At 44.2% G+C, this 12,465-nt stretch overlaps 1 protein-coding gene across 4 annotated transcripts in view; it reads left to right on the top strand.

Moving 5' to 3' along the window:
* Window positions 1-1,396: 1,396 nt before the first annotated feature.
* Spen (spen family transcriptional repressor) overlaps window positions 1,397-12,465 on the top strand; it is an 85,826-nt gene continuing 74,757 nt past the window's right edge. Inside the window, exon 1 of one of the 4 annotated variants that reach the window (XM_087215736.1) lies at window positions 1,397-1,846. In XM_087215736.1, the coding sequence (XP_087071862.1) occupies window positions 1,764-1,846 (83 nt within the window). In that variant the 5' untranslated portion in view covers window positions 1,397-1,763. Of the gene's footprint in view, window positions 1,847-9,014; window positions 9,536-12,465 lie in introns of those variants that run through there. The other 3 variants (XM_087215734.1, XM_004850347.4, XM_087215735.1) reach the window with 3 other exon arrangements.

Genomic DNA, 12,465 nt, shown 5'->3' with positions numbered 1-12,465 from the left:
CAATTAAAGGGCTTGGTTAGCCTACTGAATGTTCTGAGAGGAGGGGAGATTTACTTGACCAGAACTGCTAGATCAAGTTTATTAGATTGAGTATAGACTGTTAAGCCAAATACAAGAAAGTTTAGTGTAACGTTGCTGTGGTAGTTTTATACTTTTTTGACTTACTCATTAAGAAACTTTAGGCTGTGGGCTGGGGATTTAGCTCACTGGTTCCACCGCCTGCCCCGTAAGCGCAAGGACCTGAGTTCGATCACGGGTCCAAAAAAAAAAAAAAAAAAAGAAAGAAAAGAAACTTTAGGCTATATGGCAAACGAACAAACCCACCGTGGTATTTTATCCTCGGTGGAACAAGAACAATTATGCACAAGTGATAGATCATAGTGCTGTTGGTTATGGTAATATTCAAAATAGTGTAGTTTGACAATAAGCCGGCTTGTATTTAGAAACAATGACTAAGACCAGATAAACTCTACCGTTCCTGAAACACCACAGTTCTATTATTTCTAAGGATAAAAAAAGGAAAAGAAAATTTAATTGCTGTTTCAATTAACTCGATTTTCCTGTATTCAGTACATTTGCTCTAACTTTGTGGATTTTCCCCAAGTTTCAGTGAACTGGTCTTTGTGTAAAAGTTCAACTGCTGGTTTAAAACACCCTTAGGCCTAAAAAAGGTTGGCTATCTGATTCTTTCCTCTGCTACATGAATTGTTAAATTATGATACTGTTCTGAAGGGAACAGTGTTGGATTCATAACTGTTTGTTTTATTCCTTGTATACTGTAAGGATACCAAGGATATCTTTGCAAAAGGTTTCGCAAGATCCCATATAGAAGCGTTGCTTCATGTTACAAGCCAATGATTCTTCGGAGGGATGGGTCTCTGAAGCCGTCACTGCTTAGCTGGGCGGTGAGAAGGGCGGCCTTATCCCGACCACTTTCCCAAGCAGGCGGGGATCCAAGGGCCCGGCAAAGGCCAAAGGCAGGCCTCAGAGTAACCTAGGACGGGATTCTTGCTTTTGGGAGAGGGGTCTGGGCAGCCGCGTTGACTCTAGCTCTGTGGAAACCAATCCCATTTCTCTGTTTTCCTCTCTCCAGGCTGGCGCCGAGGACGCCTACACTACCGGCTGAAATCTGCAGCGCAAGGTCCTGACCAGCAGCCGCGGAGAGGCCGACCTCCCGCACGGCGGCGCGCCTGCGCACTTGAGCCGAGTGCGCGAGTGTCGCTTCCCGGCCTCGTTCCGCCCCCGCCCCCGCCCCCGCCCCCGCCCCCGTTCGGCCCCGCGAGCCTGCGCGCCAGCTGTGAGGAACTCGGCGTCCCGGCCACGGAGGGTGGGTGGACGAACGCGCGCGCGCCCGCGGCGAGGGGGCGGCGGCCAGGCGGCGGGAGGCGGGCCGCGCGCGCCGGTGGGAAGCGTCCGGCCGCCACAGCGCCAGCTCCGTCGTCGTCGCTGCCGCCCGGGTCCCGCTCGCCCCTCCTCCCGCTCCCCCCGCCCGTCGCCGCCCGCGCGCATGCGCCGCCGGAGCGCGAGGGTCGGCTTCGGGTGTGTGGTGGCTGCAGAGCGGAGCTGCGAGGCCGGAGAGTCGGAACCTGGGGGAGAGGGATGGTCTCTGCACACGGGGGAGCCGGAGGAGCCGCCGCCGCTGCCGACGCCACCGCCGCAGCCGCCGCCGCCGCCGCCCCGGCGCCCGCCTCCCGGCGCTGACGGCCTCGCTCGGAGCCGGCGAAGGAGAGCCGGCCAGCGCGGTCGCCGGCACGCCACCCAGCATGGTCCGGGAAACTAGGCACCTCTGGGTGGGCAACTTACCGGAAAACGTACGGGAGGAGAAGATCATCGAGCACTTCAAACGGTGAGTGCGCGCCTCGAGGCCCCGGCTCGCCGTCCGCCGCCTCCCGCCGGCCCGTTGACGACCGCCACCCGAGCCGGCGCGGGGACCCAGACAGACCGGGGGACGGCGCGCTGTGCCCAGACCCCTGCCCCGGGTGTCGTTTGCCACCTTATCGTCGCGGGGAAGGAGACCAGGCGCCCTCGCTTTCCCAGCCGAGCTCTCGTCGAGCTCGCCGTGGCCCCATCCTTGAGCCCTGCTTCCCGCTCCGAGCGGCCGGGCCGGGACCGAAGCCCGCCTAACAGCCCCGGCCCGGCGCGTCCAGGTCCTGCTGCAGCTCCCGCGCTCGAAATGCCGGCCTCGCAGCGGGGTGGGGCGGGACTAGGGGAAGCCCGAGCCTCGGTAGGTGACGCGGGAGGCCGGAGGTGGAAAGGGGCCCCGGACCCCGGGCCTCTCGGGGCACCGCGCAAGGTGGCAGTGGCGGGTGCTTGCGTGTGTGCTGGGCTGGGTGGAGGAGGACGCCTAGAGTTGAGTTACTGCGCTTGTTGGGGCGCTTTTCGCCCTGAGCCTGCCGGGTCTCCGGGTGGCCGACGGAGCCCGAGCCCGCTGGGAAGGCGACCCTACAGCCTTTAGAAAAGCGATGTTCTCTACCTTCAAATTCGGTTTATGCAAGACAGTCAGGACTGGATATAGCTGTTTTCAGCTTCCCTGAATATATTTTGCCTGGTAAATTTAGGAATAAATGTTGCTGTCGATATGTCTTATTCATCTAGTGGTATTTAGCTCTTGTTTTCTTTGTGAAATGCCTGTACCGTAACTGGCAAGAGGTCTCAGGATCCCTGACTATTTTAAAACGAACTTTAGACTTGGCGCACAATGAGAGGGACCTTAGCAAATCTGCGATCGTCCTCAAAATCTTCGTTTTGTAGATAGTCAAGACCCTGAAAAGCTCCAAATTCGGTTGGCTCTTGATTCCTCTTACCTAGTGAGTGAGGGAATTACGGAGTGTCCTTATTAGTGAGTCACCATGGGAAAAATGGGTTGCATCGCTGCTGTGGGGCCGCTAGGATGGGGAAATGGACGCAGCGGCCGCGGGACTCTTGTCCTGTGGAAGGAGGGAGGCCCACCGGTCGGTTGGTGGCGGCTGTTACCCGGGTATTAAATCTTCGCCTCCGGAGCGCGCGTGTGCGCGTGTCCGCGTGTGAAAAGAAGCCGGGCATAGAGAGACCATTCATAACCTGCTAAGCCGCCCTCGGCGGGTCCGGGGGAGGTGCGCGCTTCCCGGGACTCCGGTGTTTACTACGTTGTGCCTGAGAAATGGGCGGGAGGGAGGTCGGGAGCACCCGATTTGCCTCCGTGCGCCAGGTTGGAGGGGAGACTGCGGGCTGAATCGGGAAGCAGATGGGAACTTTCCTGGCGCTGCTCCACCCCTCGCCTGCCCCTCGCCCTCTCCCCCGGTATCTTCAGTGTTTTGGTGGAAAATCATTTAGGCTCAGATTATTGGAGTGGAAAACCCACTGAGATGTGCTCACTTTGATCTCCTTGTGGACTTTCTCTGTCAGTCTCTGCCTGGGAAATTCGTATGTCCCGACGTGTTAACACGTGCATTGCAGCATTCGCTCTCTCCTCTGTTATGTGGCTAGACGTGTCACTTCCCATTATGCAGATTCCAGAGACACTGCTTGCCTCTGGCGGGGAGTTTGACCCCTCTGCAAAATGAGGGCATAAGGAAGGAGCCAGGAAATCGTCCAGGCCAGTTTTGGGAGATTTTGAAGAGGATGGTGCTGCGGTCCGGATCGTGTGAATGACTTTCTAAAATGGCGGCCAGGACCCACTTTATGTGGGAATCAGCAGAGCAGATCTCAGAATGCGAGGAGGGGGGAGGCGAGGATTCGAGCTGCTGTGGAAGGAGAGCGGCAGTCTGGAGGAACAGTGCAGTATTGAAAAGGGCTTAGCTGGCACATCGCTCACGGCTGCATTTAAAGGCGTATTTTACCTATTGGAGACCAAAAGCAGATGCTGCTGTTAGAAGCAGGTTATTTTGGAACTAAGCAGGCCTTGTGTCCCTCAAACTCCATTATTTTAAAGGCGACTTGTTTCATTTTTAAACGAGTTTACTTTGTTATTTGAATAGGTAGTATGTTTAAAAATAACGTACAGATGTATACAACAAACATCTTCCCTTCACCCCTGACCTTTTGATTCCCACACCCTCCCCCATCTTTATTTCTGGTTTCTTGTGTATTTTTCTGCACCTAAAAGAAACGTTCTTGCTGATCCAGCAGTGGGGCTAAGTGCACCAGCCTTTTTAAATCCCTGTTGTGGAATATGTTTTGTAAAATGTGTGATTGCTACTTGAATGGAAAATCTGAATAAATAAAAGAAATGAAAAGGTAGCTATACCAGAATGATGACTCTGCTAGAAAATGTAATGGTATTCACCTCTGATGTCTTGTAGAAATCAGAATGAAAAAACCATGCAATACCTCTATTAAAAATGAAGCTTGAGTGCCTACTTCTACCCTTTTCCCTAGCTGATTACAACATTAACTAATAACTGTTTTACAGGATTAAGAGGGGTACACTGGGAATACATTATATAAAACGTTTTCAAGATGAATGTTCGCTTAATAGTGATTAGGCTTTTGCACTAAGTATTTGGATTAAAAAAAACAAAACAGATTAGACCAGACAGCTGTGGGGCAGGGCAGCTTAGAGACCTTTTAAAGGAAAGAAAAGCTTAGAGTCAATTTTTTCAACGTATATTTTGATCAGTGTTTTTGACGGACAATAGACTGAAGGAAGGATGTTTGCTGATTTGGCTTTTCTCCCTCAGTGCCAAAGAAAGAACAAACCCTTAGAATATAATCAGAGTATTTTTAAAAAATTGGGTTTATCTTCTTGCATAATAATCTATTGTGTTCATTCTCTTCACAGCTTTCCATATGGTGAATTAAAAAAAAATGAGGACTATTTCTGAATCAGGTTTTAGTTAACAAAGATTCATTACCGATGCACAATAGAGAAAGTCCTTTCCTTTGTATGTTAGCTGGGTTGAAGGGGGAAGGGAGGAATTACACAACAATTGGTTGCTGTCTCTTAGCTGTGTGAGAGAGGTGTGCAGGGGCAACTCCTTGAATTAAAATGAGCAAATGAATAGAACCTTTTAAAGATATAAAAATTCTGTGTGCCTTATTTTCAGATTTTAAGTCAGTCACATGTAAGATTCTTCCCATGTATTCCCCACCCCTAGTTTTACAGATTAGGTTAAACATTATTCAGAAGGTTGAGTGAGGTAGCTCCTAATGTAAACATTTTGTCAAAGAATGAGACCCATTTAAAATTATATTTTGTTTTTGCTAATTTTGAGTGTTATCATAATGGTTTCCCTGAGTTTAAATAGCTGGAACAAGTGTTGCATGTCATGTCACATATATGTCAGATATTTTGCTTCTTGAATACAATATGAAGTGAGGAAGAATTTCCTTGTCCTTACTTGCTGTATAGAGATAGTTTTCAGCTTAAACAAATTTGACTTTGATAGCCTATATCATGCCTATATCATTTCTTTGAGACTAGGCGGTTTCTATGAAATGACATCTGGTTTTGAATATTATGATTTTGGGTATCTATCTGCATGATAGGCTTTTGCATGTTTTAAAAATAACACAAAGACTCATTTACCTCGAAATAGTATTAAAATTAATGCAGAATGAACATGGGGTCATTGCAAGGAACATTTGACTTGTGTAGAGTATACTTTTTTTTTTTAGAGTGTACCTTTTTTTTTTTTTTTTTTTTTTGGTACTGGGGATCAAACTCAGGACCTTGTGCTTTTGAGGCAGGCGGCAGAACCACTGAGCTACATCCCCAGCAAGAGTGTACCTTTCTCTAGCTACTTTCGTTATAGACTTTTGGTTGTTTGGGATTGTGTTATTTGGTATGTTTATGAAGAGGTTTCAGGCTTGATTTATATGACATTTTAAATTCTTTGAATTCTAATATTCTGGAAAAACATTTGTGGAAGTTATAAAGATAGTGGAAATGTGAGTGAAGGCTTTTCCAAATGGTCTTCGAAGTCTCACTTTTCCCTTATTTTGAAATGTTTGTTTATTTGCAGCATTGGGGATCAGATCTAGGGCCCTGCACATGCTAGACAAGTACTCATTGAACTACATCCCTAGCCATGTTGCTTACATTAAAAAAATTGAAATATTCGATGAAAACTAGCATATCTACTTGGAAGCTGTATATTTCTTTACTATTATTTACTCTCCTCCCTTCTTCCTCCCTTCCCTTTCCCTTCCTCTTCCCTTTCCTCTTCTCCTTCCCTTCCTTCTCCTTCCCTTCCTTCTCCTTCCTTTTTGTTTGTTTTTCCCTTTGCTTTTGAGACAGTTTCCCTGTGTACTATGGTTTAAGCTGGATTTGAATTCACTATGTGTAGCTCAGGCTGACCTTGAACTTAGATCCTCTGCTTTCAGACTCCTGACTTTGTGGTTCTCACGAGCAAACCTTGGGACTCACAGGTGCTAGGCAAGTGCTCAGACCATTGAGCTATAACATTAACCACTACTGTTTTTAAAAATTACTTCTGTTTGAGCTGTAGTTAACCATTCAGTAGTAAATAGTGAAGTCTGAAAATACCTTGAGTATAGGCACCTGAGTTTCATTGTTGTATGACTTGAAATATTGTTCAGAACCTTGAAACAGATATATAATATTGTGTCTAATGAACAAGAAACTCAAAAAGTACCATCTAGTTTTTATTTACTATTGTTATTTGCCTAATAGTTGCTTGTATTTTGAGTAAAAGCAGCATATTCTACTGTGGAAACTGAATGTTAAATGATTTTATTAAAAACCATGGGGCTGGGGTTCCGCCGCCTGCCTCGCAAGCACAAGGTCCGGAGTTCGATCCTTGGTACTAAAAACAAAACAAAAACAATGACCATGTAATTTTGAGTGATATCTACCTGGTATGTATATATGTATTTATGGTAGTGCTGGGGCTTGAACCCAGGGCCTTGCACATGCTAGGTAAGTGCTGTGGCACTCAGCTAGATCCTCAGCCCTTTTTGTCTCGCAGATTTTCAGTGTGTGGAAATATGCTTTGCAGTGAAAAGATGTTTTTGGTAGAAAATATTTCAACACTGTATTCAGATTGTTCCCCTTATATGTGTCCCTGCCTGGCAAGTGGGAAATTTCAAGTGTCTAAAAAACCCACAGTGGAATGGCTCTGAAAAATCTTAAATTTAGTGAATTTATAGATTTGACTACTTTTTATTTCATTTTGAATATTGAAATGATCTGATATATTTAAGGATTATTATTATATAAGAAACCGTTCCAGTTGGGAAAAATTCAAATAGGAAACATTTTAATTTTTGTCCTGTATACTGTGGCAGATTTTTAGTCCAGCATTAAACTCTAGGAGTATGTGTATATGACTTTTTGTCTTTGTAATAGACATTGAGGATGTTGACAAACAATATGAACATTTATTTATTTGTTTCTTTATTTATTTTGGAGACAGGGTCTCACTATGTAGTTTAGCCTAGCCTTGAACTCACTATGTAGTCTAGGCTGGCCTTGAACTCATGGTGCTCTTCTTGCCTCAGCTGATCCTCCTGCCTCAGCCTTGATTGCTAGGATTACAGGCGTGTGCTACCATGCCCCTCTTGGTGTTTTTTTTTTTTTAAACAAGGTCTCAGTGTGTAGTCTAGGCTGGTCTTGAACTCACTGTGCAGCCCAGGCTGGCCTCAAACTCAGTGACGATCCCAACTGCCTCAGCCTCCTGAGTTCTGGGGCTACAGTTATGTACCACCTTACCTGGATAATATGAACATTTTCTAATTATACCTTACATTGATTTTGCTATTTCTTTATTTATAACAAAACATTTTTTGAGGCAGGAGGATTGCCATAGTTCGAGGCCAGCCTGGCCTACATAGTGAGTTCTAGGCCAGCCTGAATTACAGAGTGAGACCCTGTCTCAAACAAAACAAAACAAAACAAAACATTTTTGGGTACATTTTAAATATACATAATGATAATATACTCATCGTAGGGAATTTGTACCTCTACATGATACCTCCTGCCTCTTTTTTTCCCATTCCCCCCTCCCCTCAAACCTCCCTCCCCTCCCTATGTACAAAAGTTTTATTTCTATTTTTTCCTTCCATTTTCACTTTTTTGTTTTTCTTGTCCCTTCCTTACTTTCTCCCTCCGCCTCCCTTGTTCCCCTTCCAAATTGAACATATTCTTCCCATTTTAGTCCTTATTTCCACTTTCGGTTTCTCACACTAGAGAAAAAACTTTGCATTGATTTTGATTTTTAAATTTGTACCATATTTGCAGATATTATAATCCATCATGATTTGTGAATGTGTGGTCCTGGAGATTGAATCTAGAGGTGCCCTATAGCTGAGCTATGTTCCCAGCTCTTTTTTGTTTTTATATTGAAACAGAGTCTTGCTAAGTTAGTTACCCAGGTTGGCCTCAAACTTTCAATCCTCCTGTCTCAGCCTCCCAAGTATCAGGGATTATAGGCATGTGCCACTGTGATTGGTTTATGCATTTTTAAAATATTTAATTCATTTATAGTTTCTTTGATTTTTTTTTTTTTTTTTTTGAGACAGGGTCTCGCTATGTAGTTCAAGCTGGCCTTGAACGCACTATGTAACGCAGGCTGGCCTCAACTAGTTGCAATTCCCCCGCCTCAGCCTCCTGTGTGCTGGGATCACAGGTATGCACCACGACGCCTGGCAGTTTCTTTGATTCTTAAAATTGTTTGACTCAGTAATATTTGTTTACATTCATCATCACTTTCTTTTGATTTATACCTATGAGACATACATACTCTTCCTTTTTCTTTTCTCTGGTACCAGGAATTGAACTCAGGACCTTGCACATGCCAGGCAGGCGTGGTGCCGCTGAGCTACATACCCAGCCCAACATACATACTCTTATTTTATCTAAGAAACTACATTTTCCAGGTGTGATGGTGCATGCCTGTAATTCCCAGCACTCTGGAGACTGAGGGAGTTGGGATCCCTGTGAATTTGAGGTCATCTGGGGCACATAGTGAGTTTAGGGCCAGCCTGGACTGCCTGGGAAGCACAAGGTCCAAGAAAGAAAGAATGAGGGAGGGAGGGAGGGGAAATTTGGAAAATTCACAAAAGTAGACAAAATAGTGAATGAATCTCAAGTACCTCTCTTTCAGAGCCCCAACAACCATATAATCAATGAGTGTTGACAAAAAGTAAAGCAAAGGAGGGGCAGTACTGTGGAGGTGGAGGTGAAAAGGTCTTTTCTTTGAGAAGATGGGATTTGATACACCAGTCACTAGTTTCCCAGGCTCAGCTAAAAGTTTTGATCTTACTGCCTCAGCCTGCAGTAGTGTTGGGGTTACAGGCATGTGCTAAAGCACTGAGTTTATTGGTAACTCTTGGCTGTGGTACACACCACTGTGATTGTTGAAATGGTAATTATCCATTCCTGTGATGGTTCTGCAGTTTTTCTCCTGTAGGCTGGTACCTCTCAGACTCTTTCCCTCTTACCCTTCCTTTCTTCCTCTGTAAAGACTTATTTGAAATAACAGATTTATTTTGCCTATTTTTTTCTAGGGGTTTTAATGTAGTGTTTATTTTGATACGCGAATCATCCTGGGAATTGACCAGTGGAAGCTGCTTCATCCTAGGAGCTGAAGAGCAGGTGGGGAGAAGGAAAGAGAGAGGCTAACTAGATTCTGTGTCTCTATCATTGTTTAAGTATTTATTTATGATGCAATAAAGTACTTTCTCTGTCCCAGTCCATTTCTCCAGAAAGCCCTATAGCAATTTAGAAACTAAGATCTGGATGCTCCTTTTGACTACTGCAGAGCTGCGATTTGTTGTATGTATGTACACACCACGAACATACCTCTGTCATATAGTTTATTTATTTTTGGTACTGGGGATCGAACTCAGGACCTTGTGCTTGCGAGGCAGGTGCCAGAACCACTGAGCTAAATCCCCAGCCCTGTCATATAGTTTAAAACTGAGGATTTATCTATGTTCCAATACAGCTTTTTCTGATCCTCTCATTTCCATGTTTGTAAATCTCTTCTGAGATAGAAGGATCCCAGACTCCCATGATACATGTGAATGGGAATCAGGCTTCTTAGTATGTATGTATGTTTTTTTGAGACAGGGTCTCACTCTGTAGTTCAAGTTCGCCTTGAATTCACTATGTAGCCCAGGATGGCCTCGAACATGCAATGATCCTCCTTGCCCAGTTTCTCTTTCCATTTGAACATTTTCTTCCTATTTCACAATATCTGTTACACATTTTGGTCCTTATTTCCTCACGCCAGAGAAACCATGTGATATTTGAACACATGTATCTGATTTATTTCACTTAAGAGTGTGGTCTCAAGGTGCATCCATTTACCTTTTAGAAATGGCTCATTTATCCTTCTTTATGTCAGAGTAGTACTCCATTGTATAAAAAACCCACATCTTCTTTAAACCTACTTTTTTTTTTTTTTTTTTGGTGCCCGGGATTGAACTCAGGTCCTTGCGCTTGCGCAGCAGGCTGCAAAACCACTGAGCTAAATCCCTGGCCCAAAGAATTTTCTCAGGGTTTTTTTTTTTTTTTTTTTGGTACCAGGGTTCGAACTTGGGACCTTGTGCTTGGGAAGCAGGCGACGGAACTACTGAGCTAAATCCCCAGCCCCACATCTTCTTTATCTGTTCATTGATTGATGGGCATTTGTGCTGCTTCCAAGATTTAGCCATTACAAACTGTGCTGTTATAAAGGATACATTTAATTTCTGTCATGACTTGGGGTCAGGCTATAAGATTTCTAAAAGTATTTTTAATTTGAGAAACTATTATAACTCATTCTCATAGCATAGAGCATGTTCTATGAAAATTTCGCAATGTATAGTATTAGGCTGGGCGTGATGGTGCATGCTGTAATCCCAGCACTTGGGAGGGTGAATGTATTCCAGAGTTTCTTGTCTCCCCACCTCTTTTTGGTGACACTGGGGTTTGAACCCAGGGACTTTGGACCAAGCTACCTTCAAGGCCCTCCCCTTTTTGTTGTCTTTTTTTTGTTTTTTGGTACAGGGGATTGAACATGGGACCTTGCGCTTTCGAGGCAGGCAGCGGAACCACTGAAATAAATCCCTGCGCCCCCCCCCCCTTTTAAATATTGTCTTGCTAAGTTTTCCAGGGTAGGTTTGAACTAACTTCCTGTCTCAGTCTCCCTGAGTGCTGGTGTTATAGGTATGTGTCACCATACTCAGTGACTGCCATTATTTTAAGAAATGGTAATGTGGATCATTGTTATTGTATTTACAGTTATTCTTGAGCTCTTCCCAGAAAAGTAAATTAGACATATTTATGGAATTTTCATCAATTATTGTGAATACAAATGTCCAAATATTTATGGTCATCATAATTTCTGTGTTCATGCACAATTTTTTTTTGCACTATAATTTTTGATTCTTGGAATAGGATCTATTGATCACAAAATCTTTGGAATTTTTTTCTTACAAATGAGCAGTCTTTTCAAAAATTTGTTGATTACATCATGTAAAGGTACAAGATCCCAATGATGAATGTAACTGTACTGTACCTAAAATGTACCAATAAAGTTAATGGAAAAAAAAAGTTTGTTCATCAGTTGAGGATTATCCTTTTGTTAAAAGTTAGTAAATATTTTGGTGTGAGATAATGTGTGAAAAACAATCCCCTCCTCCACCTCAAAGTAATAATGGTTTCTGTGGTGGTTCTGAAGAATTTTAACATTTGGGGCTTTACTGAACACAAATGGCTTTTCCCAAGTTGTAGTTATCAAGCTTTCATGTATATAAATCTGAGAACTTCCTATGAATTTAAAGTCAGATTGATGGATCTAGTTTTGTTTTTTTTTTTAAATGATGTCAAAAGTTTATTTGAGAAGGAAGGTTGAAGGAATAAGGGAAGAACTAGCTTTGTAGAGTGAACTTGGGCTGAACAGAGAGGAAAGGGTAAAAGCAAAGATAAAAGCACACTATCTAGATGCAGAGTGGTGTGCTGTGAGGAGACTTGATAGCAATGCTAGATCTAGATTTTTGGGGGGTACCGGGGATCAAAGTTTTGCTTGCCAGGCAGGCAGTGGAACCACTGAGCTAAATCCCTGGCCCTTGCTAGATCAGATTGTGTATTCTCAGTCGTCAAGTTTTCTTAATTCTTCTTTTTTTTTTTTTTTTGTCCCAGGGATCGAACTCAGGACCTTGTGCTTATGAGGCAGGTGGCAGAACCACTGAGCTAAATGTCCGGCCCTCTTAATTCCTTTTTAATTAAAATCAGTAGTTTTCCGGGCCAGGGATTTAGCTTAGTGGTGCCGCTGCCTGCCTTGCAAGGGCAAGGTTCCAAGTTTCATCCCCAGTACCAAAAACAAACAGTAGTTTTCCCTGTGAAAAAGAAATCTGAGGCCACACTAGGTTCAATCTCTAGCATCCCCACTCTCCCAAATCACTATAGTCAAACAAATCCATGACCGATGAATGGTAAAGAGAATGTTTGCCAGATAATGTGTTTGCCTTAGAAAGGAAGTTCTAACAAATGCTACAGCATTTGGGAACTTGACACAGGATGCTAAATACAGTAAGATA

The sequence above is a fragment of the Heterocephalus glaber genome, unplaced genomic scaffold, assembly GCF_053883595.1.
Source record: "Heterocephalus glaber isolate CG9 unplaced genomic scaffold, H.glaber_assembly_v1.0 deba00001452, whole genome shotgun sequence".
NCBI lineage: Eukaryota > Metazoa > Chordata > Mammalia > Rodentia > Bathyergidae > Heterocephalus > Heterocephalus glaber.
This window is presented reverse-complemented; position numbering and strand designations above follow the sequence as displayed.